General features: G+C 41.0%; 1 protein-coding gene and 1 pseudogene across 2 annotated transcripts in view; both read left to right on the top strand.

The window, feature by feature from the left end:
- Positions 1-27797, top strand: part of PLEKHM3 (pleckstrin homology domain containing M3) — a 204045-nt gene that overhangs the window by 4309 nt on the left and 171939 nt on the right. For both annotated transcript variants that reach the window (XM_054478417.2, XM_063647837.1), the window contains exon 2: positions 19251-20179. In XM_054478417.2, coding sequence (XP_054334392.1) covers positions 19570-20179 — 610 coding nt within the window. In that variant the 5' untranslated portion in view covers positions 19251-19569. The remainder of the gene's footprint in view (positions 1-19250; positions 20180-27797) is intronic.
- On the top strand, positions 1475-1572 carry LOC129032214 (U6 spliceosomal RNA; annotated as a pseudogene).

Raw genomic sequence — 27797 nt, 5'->3', positions numbered from 1 at the left:
CTGTGAAGAATATGTAACCATTTACAGAAAAAAATGGTGCCTGATTAGGAAAACCAAGCTGGTCCTAGCCCAGTAACATCTTCATTAAAAAACATCCAAGGCTAATATTTACTGAATATTTATGAGATACTTGACATACTGTATTACAGTTTAATCTTGTATATAGCCTTTGCTTAAGACTTGAAGTCATTCATTTACATATTTAAAAAGTAGGCAGATAGACGGGTGCTAATTTAATTACTAGTTTCAAAAGACCTGACTTTAATGGGAACTTGGAGAAGGTTAGATTGGGCAGTTTTTTTAGGATTCTTTATCTCTAGTCAGTTTCCAGCAGCACCAAGCTACTGCTGCTGTTACTTTTATTTTCCCATTGTCACGCTATCCTATTTCACCTCACCCTGTCCTCCAACACCCCTAGAAAAGTACAGAGGGTGTCTGTGGCCCCATTGGTTGCTGGCCAAAGGCTGATTTGCTTCAGCAAATGTTAACCCCTTAAAATAAAAAGTCTGGAGGGATATCTAGCAAGGAGTTGAGAGTACATTTGGCATTTGGTTCATAAGGAACTGAACTACATCCTAGCTTGGAGTTTCTGATGCAAGCCAGTTAATTCAGAGAACTCAGTGCTGAGTGAGAGCGTGATAAAAATGACCACCAGCAATAAATTCCATGCGTTATGTTTGCTCTGTTTCATTGGCTACTGTGGATCATACCAGACATTGAAAAACATGCATAATTTGCCTTTGTGCTGACAAGGTAAAAGTTTTATTTGTTCCATAAGTAATTAATCTTGATGACAGTATGAGTGATGAGCAAAAACCAAAGTCAAAATATGGAGGCAATTGCATTAAGATGTCAGGCATGCTGTTTTCATTAACATTTTGTTTGTTTTTTGTACACTCGTTAATTTGAGTTATGTGGTTCAAATAGAATCCTTCAATTATATGCCACATTTATGACCATGGTAGAGATTTATTTATCCTGTTCTCCTGACTAGTGTAACCAGTTTATAATTCAGTACAAACTAAAGCTCTTCTGTCTCGCATTATTCAGTTTACCTGTGAATACTTATGTAACTGGGAAATTGTTAAATATCCACTTCACCTGGTGTTCTGTAGGTGTGATCATATAAATGTTGATTTTTCAGTCACAGAACAAAAAACATGTGTTGCAGGTTAGAAACATCAGAAATATAACTAGCAGATTTTTTGCTCCAGGAAATTAGCTGAATGATCTCCTCCTACATGTTCTTGATCCACTTTTACCCACACTGTAATTTTTCCAGAACAACTTCTCTTCCACGTTCAGGGATTCATTAATTTGTTAATTCAGCAAGTAAGGATTGAGCACTTGTTTTGTGCCATGGCACAGTACTTGGAGCTAGGAATGAACAAGACAGGCACAGTCCATGCCTTCATGAAGCTTACAGTCTAGTGAGGGAGACAGACAGTAAACAGGCCATTTGAAAATAACTTGTGTGCTCGTTTCGGCAGCACATACATTAAAACTGGAACAACACAGAGATTAGCATGGCTTCTGTGCAGGGATGACATGCAAATTTGTGAAGAGCTCTTTCAGGTAATGTTAAGATGTGTATGGTTTATACAAATTGTAAAAAACTATAAAGTAAAAAAAATAAGGTGCATAATAATGGAGGAAATCTGGGTGCTATGGGAGCATATAAGAGGCCATTTAAAATGGACCTGGAGGTCAGGAGAGATGTGATTCCTTGTCAAGGACTGGACAGCTGAATTAGACTTAGCCAGGTTGTGTGTGTGTGTGGGTGGGAGGTAAGGAGGGGACAGTGTTGATAAAGAAGATGAGGGTGATGGTGGTGGAAAACAGTGTTCCAGGCAGAGGAAACAGGATAGGTGAGAAAGCAATTGGAAAATTCCAGGTTTGGTTTTGTTTTCAGACAGGGTCTTGTTTTGTTGCCCAGGCTGGAGTGCAGTGGTGTGATCATAGCTCACTGCAGCCTCAAACTCCTGAGCCCAAGCGATCCTCCTACCTCAGCCTACTGCATAGCTGGGACTATAGGTTCACGCCCCCATGCCTGGTTAACTGTAAAAATTTTTTTTGTAGAGATGGGGTCTCACTATGTTGCTCAGGATGGTCTTGAACTCCTAGCCTCCAGCAATCCTCCCATCTTGGCCTCCCAAAGTGCTGGGATTACAGATGTGAGCCACCACACCTGATCCCAGTTTCTATAAATCCTTTTTTTTTTTTTTTTTTTTTTGAGATGCAGTGGCACAATCACAGCTCAAAGTGCTGGGATTACAGGCATCAGCTACTGCTCCTGGCCTCTATAAATTCTTTATATGTAGATATAGAGTGGGGTTGAGGTGGGAGTGGGTGTGGGGTGAGGGTAGGGGTAGAGAGAGAGATTAAAGAGATAAGGCCAAGAAGGTAAGTGGCCATAAACTCTTTCAGGTAATGTTAAGATGTGTGTAGTTTATCCAAATGGCAATAGGTTTTAATTTTGGAAAGAACATTTTGGTTGCAGTGTGGTGAATGGATTACAGGAGGGTAAGACTGAAGGGAAGATTGGATGGTGGTGATTGCATGAAGGCAGTGGAGACAGAGAAATGGATAGATGTGGCCGATGCTGTAAGATGAGAATTCATATGACTTGCTAATTTGGAGTGATTGCAGGTGAGGAAGCCAGAAGGATCAAGAATGATGTTTAGTTTTTGGGGACAGAGGATATGTCCTTTACTCTTTGGTGAATGCTGGGAGGAGGGACAGGTTTGAGGTAAGATGAGTTCACTGTCGCATATGCAGATCTAGAGCTTAAGAGTAATATGTTTCTTTTTTTTCTTTCTTTTTCTTTTTCTTTTTGAGACAGAGTCTTGCTCTGCTGCCAGGTTGGAGTTCAGTGGCATGATCTTGGCTCACTGCAACTTCCGCCTCCCAGGTTCAAGCAATTCTCCTGCCTCAGCCTCTCAAGTAGCTGGGACTACAGGCGCATGCCACCACCACCAGCTAATTTTTGTATTTTTAGTAGAGATGGGGTTTCACCATGTTGGCCAGGATCGTCTCGATCTCTTCACCTCGTGATCCGCCCACCTTGGCCTCCCAAAGTGCTGGGACTACAGGCGTGAACCACTGCACCCAGCCGGAGAGTAATATGTTTCTTGCCTTCCACGTGGATCGCAGCTGAAGCCACAGGATGGAGACGATTACTCAGGGGGAGGGCAGAAGAGAAACTAGATAAGAGGGTTATGGGCAAAACAGGAATACCCACACTTACGATATGGGCATAGGAAGGGGAACCCATAGAGGGCAGTGGGAGGAGCCTCCCGAGTTGAAGCAGAAATACCAGGAGAGAGCATCCGTGAATTCACGAGAGCAGTGCAAGGAGTGGGTATTCAGTAGGTCAAATACTGCTGTGTGGTTAGGTCAGATGCTGAGTGAAAAGTCTTTAGGGTTTAGCAAAAAGAAAATCACCGGTGACCTTTTCCTGTGAAGTTTCAGCTGGGGCAGAATCAGACTGCTTCTTGAGGGGAGAATGAATGGGCAATGAGAAATGGAGTCAGAAAGTATAAAGAACAAGTTTCTTCAAGAAACTTACAAGAAAAAAGAGAGGAAGGGGAAAGTATCCTAGCTGTGGGGGAACTTGGGTGGCAAAGATGGGTTTTATTCATTTTTTACTTTTTTGAGAAGAGATATTCCTTTTGAATTTTTATGCAACACTTGCGCCACTGAATCCCTCCTTTCCAAGACCACCAGAAAAGCTGTTGCACAGCAACTCCTACTGCCTTGAAAATGCTGGAGGAACCTTGAGTAGATTAAAACCTTATTTCAAAGCTTCCTAAACTCTGTCGCCACTCCCTCCACCAGTTCGTTGGTTTATAATGGAGATCAAAGAGAATGTGGTGACCTTTTCGTTGGTATCAGACACCAATGGGCATCCTGTACACTGCTTTGGAGTTCATAAAACACTACATTATGTCATTTGATTTGCACTCCAAAAAAGGTGAGACAGGTATCCTTATTTTCCCTGCATCACAGACAAATTACTGTTGGCCCTCTGCATCTGTGGGATCCACATCAGCAGATTCAACCAACCATGGATCAAAAATATTAGGAAAAAAAAATTCCACAAAGTTCCAAAAGGCAAAACTTGAGTTTGCTAAATGCTGAATACTACATTGACTCCACCAAATGAGAGGATGTGTAGGCACTGTAATAGATATTGTAAGTAACCTAGAGATGACTTACGGGAGGATGTGGGTAGGTTATATACAAATATTACATAATTTTATATGAGGGACTTGAGCATCTGTGGATTTTAGTGTCTGAGGGGATCCTGGAACCAGTCCCCCATGGATACAGAGTAACTGAAATTCAGATTCAAGTTGCTTGTCCAGAATCACACTTCTCATAATGATACATGGAAAGTTGAGACCCAGATTGGCTAATTCCAAATATTGTGGTTCAAAAGTGGTTGCCTCACGCTGAAAGGTTAGCTGTGGTCTCTGTATTTTCATGGTAGTATGGTAATATGAAACCAGGGTGTGTGTGTGTGTGTGTGTGTGTATATATATATATATATATTTTTTTTTTTTTTTTTTTTTTTTGAGACAGAGTCTCACTCTGTCACCCAGGTTGGAGTACAGTGGCTCGATCTCGGCTCACTGCAATCTCTGCCTCCCAAGGCTCCAGCAGTTCTCCCACCTCAGCCTCCTGAGTAGCTGGGACCACAGCCATGCGCCACCATGACTGGCTAGTTTTTTGTATTTTGGGTAGAGACAGGGTTTCACCCTGTTCCCCAGGCTGATCTCGAACTCCTGAGCTCAGGAGATCCACCCGCCGCCGCCTCCCCCCAAAGCGCTGGGATTATAGGTGTGAACCACCACACCCAGCCAGCATATCATCTTTTAGTAGATTATAGAAACAAGACTGAAGGTTGTGGCTCAATTTTGTTATTTTGTTTGAACGCCACATACATTGATATTTGCCCGTCCCCCCAACAAAAGTCAAGTTAGTTTTAGAAGGAGGCAGTTTATTTTATTTATTTATTTATTTATTTATTTATTTATTTGAGATGGAGTCTCTCTCTGTCGCCCAGGCTGGAGTGCAATGGTGCAATCTCAGCTCACTGCAACCTCTGCCTCCTGGTTTCCAGAGATTCTCCTGCCTTAGCCTCCCGAGTAGCTGTGATTACAGGCACCCGCCACCACAGCCAGCTAATTTTTGTATTTTTAGTAGAGACGGGGTTTCTCCATTTTGGCCAGGCTGGTCTCGAACTCCTGACCTCAGGTGATCCACCTGCCTCGGCCTCCCAAAGTGCTGGGATTACAGGCATGAGCCACTGCGCCCGGCCAGCGATTTATTTCAATATGCCTTAATCATCAAAATATGTTTGAATTATCGATCATAACATCTAATTTGAAATATTTCTTTTAATTCTTTTGACAGAAACATTTGTTTGCAGGTTGTTTTAAGCAAACATTTTTACAAGTGTTTCTATTTATTGGCTAAATGAAAAATGATGTCGCAGGGAAACACTAGTAAAAGGTTTGGGCAATTAGGACTATGTAAACATTTGCAGAAGCACTTGTTTTGCCTAAATGAAGTCACAGTTATTATACCCTTGCAAACATTCCAAGTAATGTGTCCAAGGTCACTAAGACAATTGAGGTTAGCTATTTAGTTAGAGAACAACTTTTTACTGTGTTTGTTCAGGAACCTGTCTTCTACCATTCCCTTAGAGAACTTAATAATAATAACACAGAAGTATTATAGAGGTGATTTTTTTTAAATTAACTATAGACTACTTCCCTGGGTGTAAATATGATATTTAGCAATTAACTCTCTGGGTCATGGGATTAACAAACAGATTTTGAAATAAATAATAAAGTTGCTGGTGTTTGACACTAAAATTTGAAGCACCATGTTCATGTACTAAAATTTTAGCCATATTATCCCAGGGTAATTAATTTGCTTTGAATTGTCTTATGGGGCTGTGTGTGTATCTTAGAGTCTTGTTTCTACTCACTGACCATATTTCCCTAGATAAGTAATTTCATCTTTTTAAATCTCAGTTTCCTTGTCTGTAAAGTAGTAATAATAGCAGCTCTCTAATAGGGTGGTTGTGAGGATTTAACAACATAATGCAGTAAAGGGCTTAACACACATTAAGTAGTAAGTACTTTAGTAAGTATGCAATAAATATTAGCTATAACTTTTTAATCTTGATCTTAGATTAGGACTTATAAGAACTATATTTTGTTTTTAAACAGTTTATCAAATACATCATTCTACCTTTAAAATGTGTCCATCCACATTGAAGGAGTCCTCTGCAGGACATGTTTAAAGAGTTTAGCACAGCCGTAGCAGTGCCTGATTCAACTATTTGAGTCCCAGCTATCATATGCCTATCATCCTAATGTCAGAGCAAAACAATCCAAGAAGTATGGATCAATCAGAGCTCCAGAATTCGACTCCAGAATGTTCAGGCATTGTTTGATAAAAATCTATGCCATGCTAATGGTAATAGTCCATAATAAAAGAAATTCAGAAACTGTTTTAATGTAAACCCAGATTAGGGGGATGAAAACATAGTTCTTACTACTCTTTTTTGTTTTTTTGAGGTGGAGTCTCACTCTGTGGCCCAGGCCAGAGTGCAGTGGCACAATCTTAGCCCACTGCAACCTCCGCCTCCCAAGTTCAAGTGATTCTCCTGCCTCAGCCTCCCAAGTAGCTAGGATTACAGGTGTCTGCCACCACGGCCAGCTAATTTTTGTATTTTTAGTAGAGACGGGGTTTCACCATGTTGGCCAGGCTGGTCTGAAACTCCTGACCTCAGGTGATCTGCCCGCCTTGTCCTCCAAAGTGCTGGGATTACAGGCGTGAGCCACTGCACCTGGCCAGTTCCTACTATTCTTATCCTTCATACCTTATAAGCTTTTCTTCTGTCCTGTGTGATGGGCAGAAATTTTTCTGTCCTTCAATTTGTGCATAGTTAAATGACAAAGACTCATTCTGTTATTTTGCCTTATCTTGTGCTTATCTTTGAGGGTCAGAGACAGTGTTTTGTCTGCCTTTGCCAGCCTTGCTTGTTTCCTGACTAAATTGGTTAAGAGGCTGATTGGTAGCCAAGGTTGTTGTCACAGATTAAGTCCAAAAGAGAGGGAGAGGTCATAGATGCAGCCCATCACCGCTGAGTATGTCTGCCCTTTCAAACAAGAGGTGAGTCACCTTTTTGCTTAGATCTTATCACTGGTCTCATACTCTCAGGATGCCAGTTAACAAAGACCTAGGCTCACTTTTTAGCAGGTTCAAGTTCAGCAGAGACAGAAAATAAATCAACTAATTACTTCTCTCATACATTTACTCTGAATGCCCATAGAAACTGGTTTGTGAGAGTATGCTAAGCCATAAGCCGGTTGTTGTTTTGAAGGTTAAAGTTGTAAGTATTCTCCCTTCTGCTGGTGAGTTGCAATGACCAAAAGAGTTAAAGTCAACAGGAAGTGAGGGAATTATTAATTTCCCATGACACCCGCACCACCCAGCAAAGGCCTTCTGTTGGACAGGAATGTGTCTGTGGGTCAGGAGGACTTGAACAGCTTGTGAAGAAGGCCTTTGCATTCTTGCCTTCCGTGTGTGGTTGTTAGTTCACATAGTGCTCACTCTCTGGTGGAACCTTTGAGGCTGTTATTGTAGGCTGACAGCTTCATGCAAGAAGCAGCATGATTTCTTTTTTTTTTTTCTTTTTGAGATGGAGTCTTGCTCTGTTGCCCAGGCTGGAGTGCAGTGGCATGATCTCGGCTCACCACAACCTCCGCCTCCTGGGTTCAAGCAATTCTCCTGCCTCAGCCTCCTCAGTAACTGGGACTACAGGCACGCGCCACCATGCCTGGCTAATTTTTATGTTTTTAGTAGAGATGGGGTTTCGCTATGTTGGCCAGGCTGATCTCAAACTCCTGACCTCGTGATCTGCCTGCCTCGACCTCCCAAAGCGCTGGGATTACAGGCGTGAGCCACCATGCCTGGCCCGCAGTATGATTGCTGGAGCAGGAATGATTGGTTTTGTTGTATGTTTTTGTTTCCTTTGTTTTTGATTTCTTTCGACTGAAGTAATCTCTATATACCTATCATTGTCATTTAATTGTGTTCTGTTACTTAAAATTCTTTATTGTCCCTTAATTAGTAATGATTCCTTATTTATGCTTGTATAACACCTTTGTATACTTCTGTTGAAGTGCTTTTTATACTTGGTTTTGTGTCTCATTTTCCACTAGCTATTTAGCTCTTCAAGAGCAGGAGCTGTGTTTTGTGTCTAATATCTCACATAGTGTTTGGGTACTTGGTCCGTCCTCTATAAATGCTTGTTGAGGATAAATAGTTATGTGGTTAGAAATCAGCTAACTTCTAATAGAAATAGTAATTGTTTTAGAGTTTGTAAAGAACTTTCACTACTTTGTCCACATTTGTGCTTCTCTGCTTTCTCAGGTAGATGGGAGCAGGCATTGGCAGGACTTCCATTTGCAGATAAGAAGGGCACAGAGGCCCTGAGTCAGCCTGACTTGCTGGTTGTCAGTTAGCTCAGAAGGCAGTGTGGGGACATGACCCTTTCCTGGTGTCATAAATTTATGTTCTTCCCATTGCCACACTTCTCTCACACTGAACAAACTCAATACTTAGTCTGAGTGGCTCAGGGGTTGGATTCAGCCTACTCACTCCTTGTTTATGGTCCTTCTACTAACATCAGGGCCCCTGTGTGATTTAAGGTGATTTAAAAGGTAATTGAACTTGGGTGGCCCAAAGGACTCAGTAATTAGACAAGGATTTGAGGAACTTCGTTTTCTTTTCTTTGGGAACTACAATTGACAATAAATGAGTCATCTTGGGTTCTCCCTCATCATCTTTAAAATAGTTCCATTACTTTACTCACCTCTCTTTTTTGAGGTTACTACAAGTATTTGTTAAGAAGTTTATCAGGCAGGCGGATCATGAGGTAAGGAGATGGAAACCATCCTGGCTAACACAGTGAAACCCCGTCTCTACTAAAAAATACAAAAAAATTAGCCGGGCATGGTGGCAGGCGCCTGTAGTCCCAGCTACTCAGGAGGCTGAGGCAGGAGAATGGCGTGAACCCGGGAGGCAGAGTTTGCAGTGAGCCGAGATCATGCCACTGGACTCCAGCCTGGGCGACAGAGCGAGACCTCGTCTCAAAAAAAAAGAAGTTTATCAGAGTTCGAGACCAGCCTGGCCAATATGATGAAACCCGATCTCTACTAAAAATACAAAAAATTAGCCAGGTGTGGTGGCGGGCACCTGTAATCCCAGTTACTCGGGAGGCTGAGCAGGAGAATCACTTGAACCTAGGAGGCAGAGGTTGCAGTGAGCCGAGATCACACCATTGCACTCTAGCCTGGGCAACAAGAGTGAAGCTCCGTCTCAAAAAAAAAAAAAGGTTTATCAAAGCACTTAAAAATTTTTTTTATTTCATAGGGTTGTGGGGGAACAGGAGGTATTTAGTCACTAAGTCCCTTAGTGGTGACTTGTAAGATTTTGGTGCACCCATCCCCAAGGCAGTATACACTGAATCCGATTTGTAGTCTTTTATTCCTCACCCCCTCCCCACCCTGTCCCCCTAAGCCCCCAAAGTCTATTTTCTCATTCTTATGCCTTTGAATCCTCATAGCTTAGCTCCCATTTATGAGTGAGAACATACAATGTTTGGTTTTTCATTCCTGAGTTACTTCACTTAGAATAGTAGTCTCCAATCCCATCCAGGTTGCTGTAAATGCCATTAATTGATTCCTTTTTATGGTTGAGTAGTAGTCCATCATATATATCTATATGATATATAGATGTGTAGATATATATATCTCACAGTTTCTTTCCATTCGTTGATTGATGAGCATTTGGGTTGGTTCCACATTTTCGCAGCTGCAAATTGTGCTATGATAAACATGCATGTGCAAGTGTCTTTTTCGTATAATGACTTCTTTTCCTCTGGGTAGATACCTAGTAGCGGGATTGCTGGGTCAAATGGTAGTTCTACTTTTAGTTCTTAAAGGAATCGCCACACTATTTTCCGTGGTGGCTGTACTAGCTTACATTGCCACCAGCAGTGTAGAAGTGTTGCCTTTTCACCACATCCATGCCAACATCTATTTTTTTTTTTATGGCCATTCTTGCAGGAATAAGGTGGTATCACATTGTGGTTTTGGTTTGCATTTCCCTGTTCATTAATGATGTTGAGCATTTTTTCATATATGTGTTGGCCATTTGTTATCAATATAAGAATAAACTTTATTCTAAACCATGCATGTGAAAAATGATTATTTTCTGTAAAAACCAAGTGATTTTTTCCTGAGATTAACTCAGTTTTAGGAGTTTTGTGAGATAATTAGATAAACACAGTCCTGTATTGAATTTAGAAACACAGCCTCTATTACTCAGGCTCAAGTAGAAGATTCTAAATAGTTATATAAACTGATGACATCTTTAAGTCTACTTCCCCAGCCCTTTCTGGGTATCTTGCATATTTGGTCTCACTGTACTTCCTTGTTACATTCACTGTTGCAGTCAGCCACACTAGCTGGGTTGGCTCTGATGGAACCTACTTGCACCTCACCTGTTACTCCTGTTGCACTTGGAGGCTGATAAAGTTTTTATCATGGAAGTTTTTGCCTTCTTCCTCTCAGTCCCAAGATAAAGCTAATTCAAGTGGTTCTTTTGTTTGTTTTCTAGTCAACGTTCTCTGCCATGGAGGCAAAGGGAGATGGAAAACATCAAGTCTGCATTTTTAGACATTTCATAACTGAAGTTTGTGTCTTCCTGCTTTGTTTCTAAGAGCAAGACATATTGGATCTCTGGTGGTTTTATGAAAACGGGCTTCCCAACCAGAAGCTTTGGTTTTCCAATTTGACATAAAGGTGCAGTAACACTGCTGCCTTCAGTCGCAAAGCAATCTGAGATTTAAAGTGCCATGCTTATATTTAGTTAGGTTTCTGAGGCAGCTAATGTCTCAATGATTTTGCAGGTGGCAAACAATAAACTTGTGCAGAGATGTACTGAAAAATGCTTTAAATGGATTGTTGGGACTACTTCAAAGGGAACATCTCATTACTGGTGTTGTAAAGAGCCTGAGCTCTAAGTCATTGGAAAATGAACCCAGCCAAGTTGCTGATAGTGTAGTGGTTCACAGGACAATTCCTAAGTAATGCATAGGTGCTTTGGTTTCTATAAAAGGTCTGAGTGAGGTTTTTGCTACCTGATCTTTGCCATGTTATTTTTTAAGCCCAGGTTTTAATAGCTAGGAAGCCTTTTCTACCAAGAAAAAAATGTAAAAGCTTGAGTCAACATAACGTTTCGGAAAGTATGTCAAATTTTACTGCAACAAGCCTATAAGGAATTCAAATATAATTTTTCCAGGAAACTAGAGTGGTATATATACTTACAGATGTCAGTGGCTTGAAAATATACTGTTTATTCAGTTATTCATTCGGCAAATGCTTACTGAGTACCCACTGTGTACTAACCACAGTTCTAGGCCCAATGAGAGTTACACAAATGGAAGAGGGCAGAATTGCTGCTTTCAAGTTCCTCTAAGTCCAGTAGGTAGGCGTGTTACTTGATATCAGGTAAGTTACTTGATATCATTGAGCTTCCTCATTTGTAAAATGAGGGTAATAGTACTCACATTATACATTTTGGGGCTTAGAGATATGAAATACCAAGCGACATACCTGGCACAAAATAGGCTTTTGATAACTTGTAATTATTGTCATCGTCATTTGAGAAGGAACATGCAGCATACAGTATATGTTGTGGGGGAGGTACCAAAGATATTCAGTGGCAGTTTAAAGAAAGAACAGACCATTTTAGGATCAGGGACCCAAAAAAGCTTGCGGAAGAGGTGGCATTTGAGCTGGGCCTTGAAGAATAGAATTTCAGTAGGTTGAGGTGGGAAGAGGGTATTTCAGAGATAACTGCAAGCCTTTCCTGAAATAACTGGAAAAGCAGTAGCATTCAGTTTGGAGGTAAAGAGTGTGTGAATTGAAGTAGAAAGTTGGGATGACAAACTAGCCCAAGATTGTGAAAGGCCTAGAATGTCAGGTTAAAGAGTTGAACCTTGTTGTCAATGGGAGCTTCATCGAAGGGTTTCCCTGGTGCCCAGAACAGTGTCCAGCCCATAGTAGGCACTCAGCAGATACTTACTGAATAAATAACTGAGTGTAATTTTAGACAAATGGAGCTTAGTAAGCCAGGTAGAAATGTCTTACAAATAGCTGAGAACACAGGACCAGAAGTCAATTCTGAGATTGAGACTGAAGGTAGAAATTTGAACAGCGTGAATATAGAAGAAGTTATTGGAGTTGCACATGTGGATAAATTGATTTAAGGAGAACATCATGTAGCTCTAGCCAGAGAAGAGAGCTCAGACAACACCCCTATTTGACCAGCAAGGGAAGGAAGAAGATGGAGACTAAGTGGGTAGAAATGAGAAGAAAACTTCAGTGAATGTAGTACCCACAAAACCCTGGGAGGAAACTTTTAAGGAGGGGCTGGTTAACAGCACAAGGAGTTTAAGGACTTTGGAAAACACTAATGGCTGTGTAACAAGGAGGTCCCTTGGTGGCTATAAAACAGAAGTTCAATTGAGTGGGGTCTTGTGTCAGGTTGTAAGGTATAAGTAGGCACAGCACTCCCTGGGACATTTCTTTTTGCCTGTTTTTTTTTTTTTTTTTTTTTTTTGGCAAGGTTAGTATTTACTGGTATTTGACTTTTTTGGAGCATACATTTAAACAAACAGTGTGCCCAAACTGTATATATAGTTTTGATTCCAATTAAATATTGGATAAAAGTACACCTATTGATTTATTTTCACTGAGATATGAGATCATGACTGATTTTTATTTCCTTTTCCATATCTGTCAGTATTTTCCAGAGTTTTTACAAGTATTTATTACTTTTAGAACTGGAAAAAAATTATATAAATTATTTTTATTTATTTATTCATTTTGAGACAGGGTCTCACTCTGTCGCCCAGGCTGGAGCGCAGTAGTTCAATCACAGCTTACTACAACCTCGAACTCCTGGGCTCAAGGGATCCTCTTGCCTTAGCCCCCTGAGTAGCTGAGACTACAGGCACATGCCACCACACCTGACTAATTTTTTATTTTTAATTTTATTTATTTATTTATTTTTGAGATAGAGTCTCACTCTGTCACCCAGGCTGGAGTGCCGTGGTGCAATCTTGGCTCACTGCAAGCTCCGCCTCCCGGGTTCACGCCATTCTCCTGCCTCAGCCTCCCGAGTAGCTGGGACTACAGGTACCCGCCACCATGCTCAGCTAATTTTTTGTATTTTTAGTAGAGATGGGGTTTCACCATGTTAGCCAGGATGGTCTCCATCTCCTGACCTCGTGATCCACCCGCCTTGGCCTCCCAAAGTGCTGGGATTACAGGCATGAGCCACCGCGCCCGGCCTATTTTTAATTTTTTGTTTGTGGAGAAAGGGTCTCACTGTGTTGCCTAGGCTGGTCTTGAACTCCTGGCCTCAAGTTATCCTCCTGCCCCAGCCTCCCCAAATGCTGGGATTATAGGTGTGAACCACCACCTCCAGCCCAAATTATTTTTTTAATGGTATGCTCTTTATGTATTGTGGCAATAGTCTTCTCTTTCATTTAAACTTAGATATAATGTAGCAATTTAGTGTTTGCTTCAAACCTATGAAAATGGGATTCCATCTGTGTTTCTAGCTGTCTGTTTCATCTGATAGGCCTCTGAGCTTTTTTTATGAGGTCCACCCTGGCACCATTTCCTTATCAGCTGCTTGTGGCATGCCTGTGCTCCATCCACATCCTTACATTGCCATGTAGCCTCGTGGTCCAGAAAGGCCATTTTCCTAGGGGCAGATCCTCTTGTGGTGTGTCCTTCACATTATGTAACTCTTAGAAAATTCTCAGTCAGCCACAACCTTAAACCAAGGTGATGTGAACGCCCTCAATGTGGACCATCCTTGTAATCACCCTTGGCTCTTATTTTTGAAAATTGATAGACATAAGTTGTCCTAGGTGTCTTTGCCATTGCAGTTTTCTTCCCAGTCCAGCTGCTTCTAAAATGATATGGCCCCAGACACCTTCGGCACTCATAATACTCTGAGTCACTTAGCTAAGAGGGAGGAAGTCAGCGCTTTACCATCCGGCTCAGGAGGATACAGTATCTCTGTGTGAGTCAGAGTAGAATTATTACTCATAAGTGCTTCTGTCTCTGTGTGGGAGAACTACTGTATTCATCCTGTTAGTTAGCCTTGCCTAACGAGCATGTAAACAACAGATTTCTTAGTTAGGAAATAGCGATACACTCATTCGTTTTGATGCGTGCATAGGATTCTTTGGGTTGAGGTCTTTTATTTCCTCAATTTCTCAATCTATTAAATAGGGGAAATACCCCTTCTTACAGAAAGGACATTCTATACAAATATAAGATAAAATGTCTATAGGTCACTGAGTTTGGCTGAAAAGCAGTGTGTTATAAATAGTTCGTTGCTGACTTTGCCTTTTTTGGACTGACAAATCTTTCCGGGGAGAGATGAGGAACACTTGGTTGTTGAATGGGTGAGGTCCAATGGAGTGCTCCATAATTATGTAGCAGTTTACATTAGTAAAGGCATGTTGGAGCAGCTACCTAGTGAATGATCCACACGCAAAGCAATTTGATATTAGCAACTCTATGGCATACAGGTAGCTGAGTAAGGCATGCAGAGGTTAAATGGTTTGCCACAGGCCACCCAGCAAGTGAGTGGTTCAGCCAGATTTAGAACACAGTTCTAATTAGCTCCTGATTTCCAGTTTTGTACTGAGGCAAACCACACTGCACCCACATGCTGATCTTATTCCCTTCACTTTGTCAGAGGAAGGTCCCCTTTATATTTTGACCTATCTGAATATATTTATTATATTTCGATTAATTTCAAAGCTAAATGAGGCAAGCTAGTAAGAAGTACTCAATTCTAGAAATTAAACTTGACATCAGACTGTTGTACTGTAGTGAATTTGAGGGCTATAGAGCTCAGGAAAAAGATGAAATTCCAAAGAGTAAGGTTGGAAAACAGAGCCTAAAAGAATGAAGACAGAGTATATAGGAGGATAAATAAGAAGGTCACGGTGTTTGCAGTCAAGTACCTCAGAGTTTAGAGTAGGATCTAGAGAGATTGGCTGATCATTTCGGTACAGTGTGGCAAACCCAGGGTGGTATGAGAGCCTGACCAACTAGGAAGGTCTCCCCAATTTGGACAAAAGCATGGAGGAGTAAAACAACAAGGTGGGTGGGTGTTCGTCAAGAACTTTAAACGGGAGAAGTAGATAGGTCATGAGGCGCTATCTCTTATGCAATGCGACAACAATGCATTTATTCAACGCGCGCGCGTGCGTGTGTGTGTGCCAAACACTATTCCATGTATTTGGGGTACATTAGTGAACACAATGAACACAAATTCCTGGAATTGTAGAGCTTATATTTTAGTGGAGAGAGAGAAACACTAAATGTTAAATAAGTCAATTAAATGGTGTGTTAGAAGATGGTAAATGCTTAAGGAAAAAGGGTACCTCAAGCCAGGTGATCAAGGTTAACATGAACAGTTATGTTGATAGAGTATACCCTTAATATTATATGCTGAGAATGGTACTTCGCCTCCGTGGGCTTCCACTCAAAAACATATAGCCCTGGTTTAATAATGAGAAAAACATCAAACAAGTCCAAAATGAGGGGCGTTCTATGAAATACCTGACTGTTACTCCTCAAAACTGTCAAAGACATCAAAAACAGGTAAAGTCTGAGACATTGTCATAGCCAACACAAGGCCCAAGAAACATGACAACTAAATGTCATGTGGTATCCTGTATAGGATCCTGGAATAGATAGAGGACATTAGGGAAATTTGAAGAATTCTGAAAAAAGTATAGACTTAAGTTAATAATAATGTAACAATATTGGTTCATTAATTGTGACAAATGTATCATACTAATGTGAGATGTTACATAGAGAAAACTGAGCATGGGGTATATAGGAACTGAGTGTATTATCTTTGTAATAATTTTATAGATACAAAACTTTTGGCCAGGAGTGGTGCCTCACGCCTGTAATCCTAGCACTTTGGGAGGCCAAGGTGGGTGGATCACCAGAGTTCAAAGTTCAAGACCAGCCTGGCAACATGGTGAAACCCCGTCTCTACCAAAAATACAAAAATTAGCCAGGCGTGGTGGCGGGCGCCTTTAATCCCCACTACTCAGGAGGTTGAGGCAGGAGAATCGCTTGAACGCCGTGGGGTAGAGGTTGCAGTGAGCTGAGATGGTGCCACTTCACTCTAGCCTGGGCGAAAGAGCAAAACTCCGTCTTGAAACAAACAAACAAACAAACAAACAAAAAACTTTTAAAATGAAAAGTTTATTTAAACAAAAGCAGAGTAAGGGAGATCAAGAGTCTAGGGCAGAGAAGTGCATTATAATTTTAAAGAGGGTGGTCAGGGAGGGTCATATGAACAATTACCTAAAGAGAGCATTGTCCATGTTGGGGTATCTGGGGAAACAGCAAATGCAAAGGCCCTGAGGTGAAAACTTGCCTGCATGTTTAAGAGCATGAAAGTGCTCGTGGGGCCTCTTACCTTCTTTGGGCCTCAGTGGCTTCTTCTATGAAATACTAAGGTTGAAAACATAATCCCAAAGGCCAATTTCCTTGTCTAACAGTCTATGGCTTTAGACCATGTGGGTTAGAAGTATTCCACCAACCAGCATGGCCAACAATGGTGATACACATTTTTTTTTTTTTTTTTTTTTTTTTTTTGAGACAGGGCCTCGCTCTGTTGCCCAGGCTGGAGTGCAGTGGCATGATCTCAGCTCACTGCAACCTCCGACTCTCTGGTTCAAATGATCCTCCTCCCACCTCAGCCTTCCGAGTAGCTGGGACTACAGGTGCACACCATCATGACTGGCTCATTTTTGTATTTTTAGCAGAGATGAGATTTCACCATGTTGGCCAGGCTGGTCTCAAACTCTTGGCGGATCAAGTGATCTGCCTGCCTCCCAGAGTGCTGGGATTACAGGCATAAGCCACTGCACCTGGCCTGTTATATACTTCTAACCAGCCTGCAAATACCAAGCCAGAAGCGTAAAAAATAATGTATCTAGATAGTTTGATAAATCAGAAAAAAAAAGAGAAAGAAACAAATAATTTTTGAAGGTTATTTACACTTTATCATGAGTAAAGACTGAATTTGAAACACTGGCTGAGAAAAGGAATATCAGTAATCTTCAATTAACAACTTAATGCTCTGAAACTTGGTGGCTTCTTTATAAAATGGGAAACTTGTACTTTGTTTATGTTCATTTCAGTTTTTAGTAAGGAAAGAACAAAAAGTTTTAAGATTTATTATATTTATGTATATTTCTGTCTCTGGTATATAAGATGAAATTGAAAAATATCCCAAGTTTCAAAATTATAGAAGCACTAAAACCCTGTTACACAGTTGGAGAGACTGAAGGCTTAACTTTAGACTCAGAAAAAATAACCCTGTTTACAGCTAGAAATGTTTTGTAACTAATGTATATCTCTGAAAATAAATCTGTGCCTTGCTTCATGAAGTACTAACATAATAAATATCAAAATATATAAAAGTAGACAAATTCATAATCATTATCACTTTGCAAGAGGTTCTATAGAGGTCCTATGACCTGTAAACCTCCTTGATACATCTAAAATAAAGGTCTGTATATATGAGTTTAATTTACATAGGTTAAGCAAAGTAGATTGGTGCTGTTGATATAAATGTAGTAGTTTAATGACCTAAGTGGTAAAAATGAATTTAACCATAAAAATTGTGAAGTTTTTACAAAGAAAGCACATCTATCTACCTTTGCAACAACATATATGTATTAGTCCGTTTTCACACTGCTGATAAAGATATACCCTGGGCAATTTACAAAAGAAAGTGTTTTATTGGACTTACAATTCCACATGGCTGGAATCATGGTGGAAGGTGAAAGGCACGTGTCACGTGGCAGCAGACAAGAGAAGAACTTGTGCAGGGAAACTCCTCTTTTGACACTATCAGATCTCATGAGGCTTATTCACTATCACAATAACAGCACGGGAAAGACCTGCCCCCATGATTCGATTACCTCCCACTGGGTCCCTCCCACAACATGTGGGAATTCAAGATGAGGTTTGGGTGGGGACACAACCAAACCATGTCAATATATAATGGTGTTGCTAGTGGCCTAGTTTTGCCTACTTATAAGTAGTTAAGGATTTAAAAAGCCCTTGCCTAGTTGTTTTATTTGTTTTTTGTTTTTTGATAAAAGGTATATGTGACAGTTGGGCACTTGAAATGTGACTAGTGTGACTGAGGAACTTTGACTTTACTAAATTTAAGTTTGAATGGTCATAATGGCTACTATCTACTGTACTGGACAGCATCACTGTCAAGGTCTGTTCTAATTTGGCCTGGTCTTGGTAATCTAGTGTTTGAAAGCATGGGTTACTGCTTATGTAGGATTCTTTCTGCCCAGGTAGAGATGTAAGGTTTAGAACTTGAGTTCTGTAGAGAGAAAAGGATGAACTCAAGCCTGCCATTCAGGCCGTGACTTCACCTTAAGCTCTTAGACACCCTGCAGACTGGACCCATACTCTGAGGCCAATCCTGGAAGTCTTGGGGAGTTTGGAGCCTGAAACCCTAAGAATGCCAGAGCAATTCTGAAGTCCAGAGTCATCATCAAGCATTATATAATCTAAGAAGCACAAGCACAGTCACATTTGGATTTAAAAAAAGGGCAGAACCTCCTTCTCTGCTTCCCTGTGGCACCTTTAAACCCAACAAATCATCAGTGCCTTCAAAGTTTGTGAAAGGACTCAAGCATTTATGACTTTTAGACTGATTACGATACAGGCCCAGTCACAGAATTCCTAGTCTCTTTTGCTTACTATTTTAGGTCAGCATATCAGAGATTTGCCAGGGCAGTCTTTTCACAAATGCTCTCAAAGCATTTTCTCTGTGTGAGTAAAAGCTATTGACCTTAATTCCTCTTATCAAGTGCTCCTCCCTGCTCCGTGTAAGTTTTTATCCAAAGCGGGTAGTGATATGTATTCCTGACAATGGCACTTCTGTGTAGGTGTTGTCTGCCTTTGTGCTTGAGTGCCATAGAACAGGTGTAGAGGTGGGAAAGCAATTCGGCAGACTTGTGTACTGTAGAATACAATGAACCATGTGCCAATGTTATCCTGTTTATTTTCTTCCAGGAAATCAAGGATTGACGTGGCATTGCTTTGACGAGTACTTCCTGTTGTCTTCACAGAGGTCTCGCTGAAGAATAATCTCAAAGGAACATTTGGTCTCCCTATACATCTGTTAATGCCCATTAGCCACTAGCAAATGCTTTTAATTACCAGGAAAACATCAACCATCTTTGTGTTTGGCCTGCTCCAGGAAGCCCAATGAAGGTTTCTTCCAGTTGTTTCCATAACTCTATTGCTGAAGCACCCCTCTTGATTGGGTGAATGTTCATGAAGCCATTTCTGGAACCAGCTTAGGAGGCTGAGGCCTCCTGGAGCCTGTGACATGGAAGCTTTGGAAGTGGATGATATCAGCCCAGCCTTAGAAGTTACGGAGGAGTTCTTTAGTACTTTGGATAGTAATCTAGAAAAGGCTGTGCAGCAAGCAGAGGTTTATGGGATCCAGGAAGTCCCTGAACTGGTGGGGCATGAGGTACTCAGTAACATAACAGACAATGGTGCTATGAGAAATGTCACCTCCCTGGGCAAGGGGGGCATGATTTGGGACCACTGTAAGAGCAGGCTCTTAGAAACCAAAGCTCAAAATGTCTTCCCTGCCAAAGAACAGTTTATGGTCCAGAGAGGGACAACCCCAGATAATCTTTCCTGGATGGAACAAAAGGAAGCATCAACCTTTAATTTCTTCAATATCTGTCAGCGTCGGAGGGACCGGCCTCGTTCTGTAAATGACTTACTGGATGAGACCTCAACTTTCAAGCCAGGGCATGCTCGATCACGATCAGATATTACCCAAGTGGACTGGAGGGTGGTCCTCAAAACCACGCCTTTGCAGCAGCAGCAACAGCAGCAGCCATCGCTTCAAGGCCCGCACGTCACCAGGCCATCTTTTCTGTTGCCCTCACCAAATAAGATAGAAGATGCTCAAGGAAATACCGGTATGTTTTTCAATTTTATTTATTTCCCTTTTTTTTTCTTTTTGGGGCTGTGACTCAGATAAGCTTATATGTTTTTATATCTGACTTCTACTGAATCATTGTTGATTTTTCCTTTGTCTCTCTTAATCTGCCTCATGAGAATCTTATGCTCCAGCATCCACATCTGCCCTTGCTTATTTAAGCTCTCTCTTCCATTTTCTTGTGTACTTTACAGTCTTATTATCTTCCTAAGAGGTATTTAGTGAAAAGACAATTATGGTGAATTCTCCTTTTCTAATCTTGTATGTTAGAGTCAGAATACTCTCATACTTAATGTATTAATATTATTTTCCTGTGCACATTGTATGATACTGCCTGTTCTTATAGTAGATTGTAGGTTGGGCTGAGCCTATGCTAGGAAGGATTTAAAGATGTGTGAAGACACAATCCCTGCCCTAAAGAACTTTCCATCTAGCTGAGGGGATCCAACACCAGCAAAGACTCAAGAAGGTACTCGGTAATGAGAGATAATAGATGGGCCACTGAAATGTGTGGGAGGGGCTTTCGTTTTACTCTGTCCATATAAGAGTGAGTGGCAGTGACCGTAAGAGGACAGAAGAAGGAGAAGACACTGTGGGTTGCGCTTCTCAGGAAGGGCTTGGCTTGCAAGGGGACATGGAACTTGAGCTACATCTGGAAGGACACTAAGATGCAGACAGAGAGTCACAGGACATGACACTTGGTCAGGATTATGGTGTAAACAAAGGTGGGGAGAAGGGCGTGCAGAAGAGAGCAAGCAGACCCTGGCAAGTAGAGCAAAGGACCCCATAGCCAGCAGGGACAGGAAATGGCTGGAGAGGGTGGTTAGGTCCTCCCTCATGGCGGAGGGTCTTGAATTTCCTTTCTCCTCGTACTTTATACACATATGTGTGCACATGAATATGTACTCATGAACTTGCTCTTCTGTGAGACACAACAAACTCTCTCTCCATTTTCCCCAGAATTTCCTTTGAGATAACCTCATTTATACAGGCTATCAATTTTTATTGCTAATGACTCTCAATCACCCTACTCAGCCTTTAATGTAGATGGCTTCTACTCAATTAACTGGGAGACCATTTTTGGTACTTCACTGCTATTTTAGTATTACTTCAGTTTCTATCATTGCATGGTATTCTATTGATGCATTCAACATTTTAATTATAAAAATTAGCTTATAGGTGTAACCCGAGGCAAGGATATAGTTTAGTATGTCTGTTAAGCAAATGCAGTGTTCCTGAAATTCATCTTTTTCAAATCTTTTCCACTCTGATTCATGACTTATAATTCCTTGTCTTCTCTCCTAGGCTCTCACCAGTCTTACATCTAGCCAAGGGTAGTGACCATGGGAGTAAAAAGAAAAGGACATTATATATAATTTTTCTTCTTTTAAAATCTGTTTTTTTAGAGACAAGGTCTTGTTGTCTCCCAGGCTGGAATACGATGGTGTGATTGTAGCTCACTGCAGCCTCAAACTCTTGGCTTGTGGGATCCTGCCATATCAGCCTCTCAAGTAGCTGGGACTACAGGCAGGCTCCACTAATTTTTTCAGGTTTTTTTGGAGATGGGGTCTTGTTATGTTGCTATGGCTGGTCTTGAGTTCCTGTGCTCAAGCAATCCTTCCATTTCAGCCACCCAAGTAGCTGGGATTACAGGCGTGAGCCACCATGCCTGGCTAAGAAAAGGATATTTTAAAGCACAGGACTTGATGACTGATTAGATATTAAGGGACATGGCTGGGCATGGTGGCTCATGCCTATAATCCCAGCACTTTGGGAGGCTGAGGCAGGCGGATCATTTGAGGTCAGAGACCAGTCTGGACAACATGGCAAAACCCCGTCTCTACTGAAAACACAAAAATTAGCTGGGCTTGGTGGCACATGCCTGTGGTCCCGGCTACTTGGGAGGCTGAGGCGTGAAAATTGATTGAACCTGGGAGGCGGAGGTTGCGGTGAGACCATGCCACTGCACTCCAGCCTGGGCGACAGAGGAAGACTCTGTCTCAAAAAAAAAAAAAAAAAGATATTAAGGGACATACAAGTTGCTGTAAGCCCAGTGCCTAGCAGAAGGATAGCTTTGCCTTGAGCTCATGTACAAGCAGTTGCACCTTCCCATTAGTAAATAACCTCAGTAGCTTTTTGGTTTCTTGGCATTCATTTAGGTTTTTATCACAACCTCCTTAACCATTCTAAATCCCTGGTGTAGCCCGAGTCAAGAGGGTGTCATATTTCCAATTTTATTTTTCCTATCTTGTTTTGATTGTAAATATAGGAATTCAACCTTCCTTAGGCTCTCTAAAGACCTGAACTACTCCTTTGAGTGCTCAACAGACCATGATAGTTATTTTTTAATTCTCATGTTTTAAAAAAGTTTAATATTAAATTATGTTGAAATATGAGAACTGAGTGGTATTTTGAAAAGTCAGCTGTAACAAATGGCATTTGCAAGTATCGATATAATATATTCTGACCACCATTTATTTATTTATTTTTAATTTTTTTTTCCAACAGGGTCTCACTTAGTTGCCCAGGTTGGAGTGCAGAGGCATAAATCATAGCTCACTGCAGCTTCAATCTCCCAGCTCATGCGATCCTTCCACCTCACCCTTCCAAATAGCTGGGACTACAGACGTGTACCACCATGCCTGGCTAATTTTTTATTGTTATTATTTTTAGTAGAGATGAGGTCTTGCTATGTTGCCCAGGCTGGTCGCAAATTCCTGGGCTCAAGCAATCCTCCCACCTAGGCCTCCCAAACTGTTGGGGTTACAGGTGTGAGCCACTGCTCCCAGCCACTGCCACATTTTAGTCATCCAGGAGATAGCGAATGTGAGTAAATGGCATGCCAAGTTTTTGACACCTTTTCTTTCTGGCATTCTCTGGACAGCAGGCAAGATAAATCATGTTCCTATTGCCCATCAGTTGAAGGGCAGGGGCAAGCAGTGGCCACCCATTCTCAGGCTGGAGTTCTAGATTGCATGGCTGATCACCAGTTCTGAGGCTGGTATTCTCATAAGCATTCGTGGAGGGGTGTGCCAATATCCAGGTGCCAACTAGTCAAAATCAGCCAAGATCTCTGAGTAAAATTTACTTTAAAACCTTTGAAGTTAGTAATCCAAACTGAAGAAAGACTCATTGTTTCTCCTGAGAAATATGCCAAAAGCAGAGGGAGGCAGTGTAGTACCTTGGCTAGAGCTGGAGATGAGGACCCAGGAGATCTGGGGTCAGGCAAGACCTCTTCCTTGAGCTGCAGACTCACATCTCCAACTGCCTGGTGAGCATTTTTGTTGGAATGTACCACAGGCAGCTCAAATTCAAAGTGTCTCAAATGACCCATAATCCTCCCTTCTCCCATTCCTGCTGTTCTAAGTTAACAAGGGTTAATGAGAGGCTGGGGGCTCTTCAGAAGAAATAAAATTTCTTCAGTGGGTTTCTTTTGATGAGGTCAACAGGTTTTGTGTCCAGCCCTGTCATTCTCTTACTTGCTGGTGTTATTACTGCATGGTTATGTTTTCTCCACTTAATGTTCATTTTTTTACCTGTCTCCTTTTCTGAACTCACCTTGAATAGCTTAAAGCCTTATTGGAAGTGCTTCTTCCCTCGTCTGCTCCTTCCTCCTACCCTCCTTCATCCCTTTCCTTCCTCCTGTAACAAGTCCAAGGGTCTTCTTCATCAGGTAGGGCCTCTGCGTCTTCTGTCTCAATTGGTGATGAATAACCAGGCTCTTGAGCCTTTCTGAGGATAAATGCTGCTTTAGGTACATAAAGCAAATTGGGCTCTGGTATAATGAGGGCTGTGGGTAGCTAGGGTGTTGCAGCTATTTTGCTAATAGGGAAGCCTGGTCTGAAGGAGGCCTTCTGGTCAAACAAAGTAGCATATTTGTTAGAAACACTGACTCTAAACCTAGAATGCTAGCGTTTCCAACTTTGCTCTAGTACTTACTAGTTGTGTAATATAAGGCAGGTTTCTTAATCACTCTGTACCCCCATTTTAATTTATTTTTTTTTTTGGACACAAAGTGTCAGGTAATGTGGTACTACTGACCTCAATTTCTTGTGAGCATTAAATGGGTTAAAACATCTAAAGTGCTTCTTAGAACCATGTTCAGTACACTTGAACACTTAATAAAAGTTTTAAACATTTAATGGTATAATTGTTATTATTATGAATTGAATTTGAAACCCATCAGTGAGAATCAAAGTGACACTAACAAGCATTTCAAGGTTTTTTTTGTTATAAAATGGGCCTCATAATAAATATTTCTTGAAATGAATTGGCCTTCCTGTGGTATACTTTCTCATAGTTATTAACTGGTTTGTTAATGGGAGATAGACCATTCTTTCCCTCTCTCATACTGATTTGTGATCAGCTATTTAATTATCATTCACACCAGAGTTTATAGTCACTGATGGAAGCAATTGTTTCTTACCCATTTGTTTTTCTTTTCTTTTTAAGTTACTTTTCACCTGAGAATTTTACCCATTGTTTTATCTTCAGTATCTAACTTAGTGCTTTGAACATGTGCTCAAAAATATGTGCTCAAACATTTTTAAAATGTAAAATGAATGTAATTGTGGTAAGAACTAAGCTGATAAATTAAAGATATTAACTTCTTTATCTGGTTTGTGTCTTTCTAGAAAAAATGACTGCACCCTCTTTTCTGACATCCTCCCTTTCTCCACCTTCACATCACTATTTAGCATTTGCACATCCTCTCTGTGAAGCTCTGTAGCAGCAGTAAATACTGAAAAATGAAGATAGGCTTTTGTCTCAAAAGCTGCCCTGATAAGAGAAAATCAAACACTTTTGATTTTCTCTCCCTGACTGTGTTCACTTTCCCCTCCCTGACTGTGTGTGGCTTATAAAGTGCCCCTAACATTGGAAGAATGTTACTCTGGTCTTGGAGAGCTATTTAGATACCATTTCAGACTCCTGAGTTGCATAGGCACAATTAAGATTTCCCTTCTTACAGGAATCTGACTGCTGTTAGATGAGCACAAAGCCTGGTGAGATCATTGTGGTTTGCCCTTTAGCCTGTCCAAAGTTGGCAATCATTTGAGATAATTTTATAACGTTTTCAACTTTTCTCTGTTCCTTGATTGTGTTTCTTTATAGAAGATTATTGCTTTGGATTTGGAGGCCATTGCTTTCCTAGAATGGGGAAGGGATATATGACAGAAGAATACGTGAACCAGATTAACAGTTTGTTTATTACTATCAAAGCCAACATCTGAGCACCTAGTGTGTTTATTCTCAGGGTGAGTGAGAGAGCCCAGGTGGAAAGAGAGGGAAAAATAATAATAATAATGGCAGTGGCAGCTAACACTTTGTGCACTGACAATTTTAAGTGCTTTATAGGTAGCAGCTTATCCTGTGACATGGGTTTTTCATTGGTCCCGTTTTAAGGATGATGAAACTGAGGCATAGGGAGCATAAGTAACTTGTTCAAATTCCCACAGTGAGGGAGGAGTGGAGCCTCAATTTGAATCTAGGCAGTCTTCTTCTGAGTCCAGGCTCTTAACCACTAAGCTGGGGCTGTACCCTTACTTTGGAAGGTAGTGGTCCTCAGTCTCCTCAGCCCTCCACTTTGAAAGCCTCATTGGCAGTAAATCCCTATGGGGGTAGTTGGTGGGGATCAGTATGATAATGTTCACTGAACTAAAATTAACCAATATAGGTATAGTTGAAATTATTTAACACAGAAAGATTTATGTGTGCCTTGTAACTCTATCACTGGTTCAGAAAAACTGAGGCATGCCAAAGCAATCCAGCTAAGCAAGGATTGTTTCCTGCATTTAACTTATTCACTGAAATACTCAGACACAGAGCCGGTCACAGTTTCTTAGGAGACCAATGAATCCGCAAAAGGAAGACGGTCACTTTGCCTTTCATACTCTTTAATGTTAGCATGCCAACAGCTGAAGTGAACCGACCCTGATGGGTTTGTAAGCATGGAAGGGAGAGCTTTGGGGTTTTGCCCCATTAAAAAAAATTATTATACTTTAAGTTCTGTGATACATGTGCAGAACGTGCCAGTTTGTTACATAGGTATACACGTGTTTGGCCCATTTTTCAACTGTCTTACTTGGGAGATTGCCTTGCCTCATGCAGAGGCAGACTTAGCTCTGACTCCTTAATAAGGAATGTTGGCTGTGCTAGTGAATGAAGGTTGCCACCAGTTGATGGGATGTGGCTTTTTTCCTATCTAAATAGTTAACACCATTTCCATCATCTGAGGATTGAATAGTTCTGTCTCAGGGTTAAATCATGAAGTGATGATGGGAAGAAATAGATCTAAGGCAAAGTGACAGCAGAGGCAGTTATCTCTGAAGAACCTCAAGGTAGGTGGTGGACACCAAAGCTTCCTCAGGATCAGTGCCTCTCCTTACTGCCATCCCAGCATCTGCTATGCACTTGGTAGCTGTAGCAGGGTGTGACTGGGAACTAGCCCTGAGAGTGGGCCCTGATCCTGCTACCAGAATGGCTGATTTCTTACAAGTCAACTCCAGAAAATGAAAAAAAAAAAAAAAAAAAAAAAAGAATGGCTGATTTCTAGTCTTAGCACTAATCTTAGTTGTATAAAGACATGTTCTTCACTAGTGTCTGTACTAAACCCTTTTCCCTCTGCATCACTGTCATCTGTTCTTGTTCATTGAGTAATGACACAATCATAAGCACCAAGGATTTTCCTGTAGGATAAAGAAGACAAGGTCTTCACATCTCAGAATTACAATCTAAACATAAATGTATCATAAGGTAAGAACATAAAAAGTCATGTGAACATGTGAACATATATATGAAATACAGGTTATACACACACACTTATAACAAAGTATAGCTACATAGGCTATAGGGAAAGAATCCTCAACTAGGACCCGAAAGGTTATTCAAACTCTACTCCTGATTGACCATGTAAGTTTGGAAAAACCACTTTATTGTCTATTGCGTTTGGTTTACAAACCTACTGAGGCAGGTTAAATTATCTCTATTGTCCTTCCCAACTCCAAAATTATATTATTCTAGGATGTATTTGAATTGACCCTGACTCATGGTTGTGTGGAAGCTAATTACTGTAGTCAGATAATAAAAAATTGTAATGAAAACATAGGTGTGGTTGAAATTATTTAACACAGAAAGATATCTGTGTGTCTTGTAACTCTACTTCTGGGTGAACCACTGTTGCAATTTTTAAAATAAAAAATTTTTAAAGAAATCCTTTGCATTAGCTACAGAGCTCTGAAACTCAACAAACTGCCAGAATCTAACTTACTTTTCCATTCCTGACTGTGTTCACATTTTCATCTGCTTGGCAAGGGCAGTGGTCAACTGGGCTTTTGTTTCCGTCGGTTTCACTCTCTGGTGACCTGGTACCATCCCTATGCCTGTATTTTCTTGTTCTAAGTACTTCAGGAGAAGGTCTCAAGCAGAGATTTTCTTTAGGGCTAGAAAAACCATGGCAGTATAGTTTCTTTATCCCAGGTTTTGTGTTACTCTGTTTCGGTTCCCTTTTTCCCCATCTTTCACTTTTTAAAAAAAAGCCAAATTTGGGACTTATACTAAAATGACTGCTTTTTCAATTATGATGTTTCTCAAAAGCCTTG

This window comes from Pongo pygmaeus, chromosome 11 (assembly GCF_028885625.2).
Source record: "Pongo pygmaeus isolate AG05252 chromosome 11, NHGRI_mPonPyg2-v2.0_pri, whole genome shotgun sequence".
Taxonomy (NCBI): Eukaryota; Metazoa; Chordata; class Mammalia; order Primates; family Hominidae; genus Pongo; species Pongo pygmaeus.
Note: the sequence above shows the minus strand (reverse complement) of the source record. Positions and strands in the feature narration are given on the sequence as shown.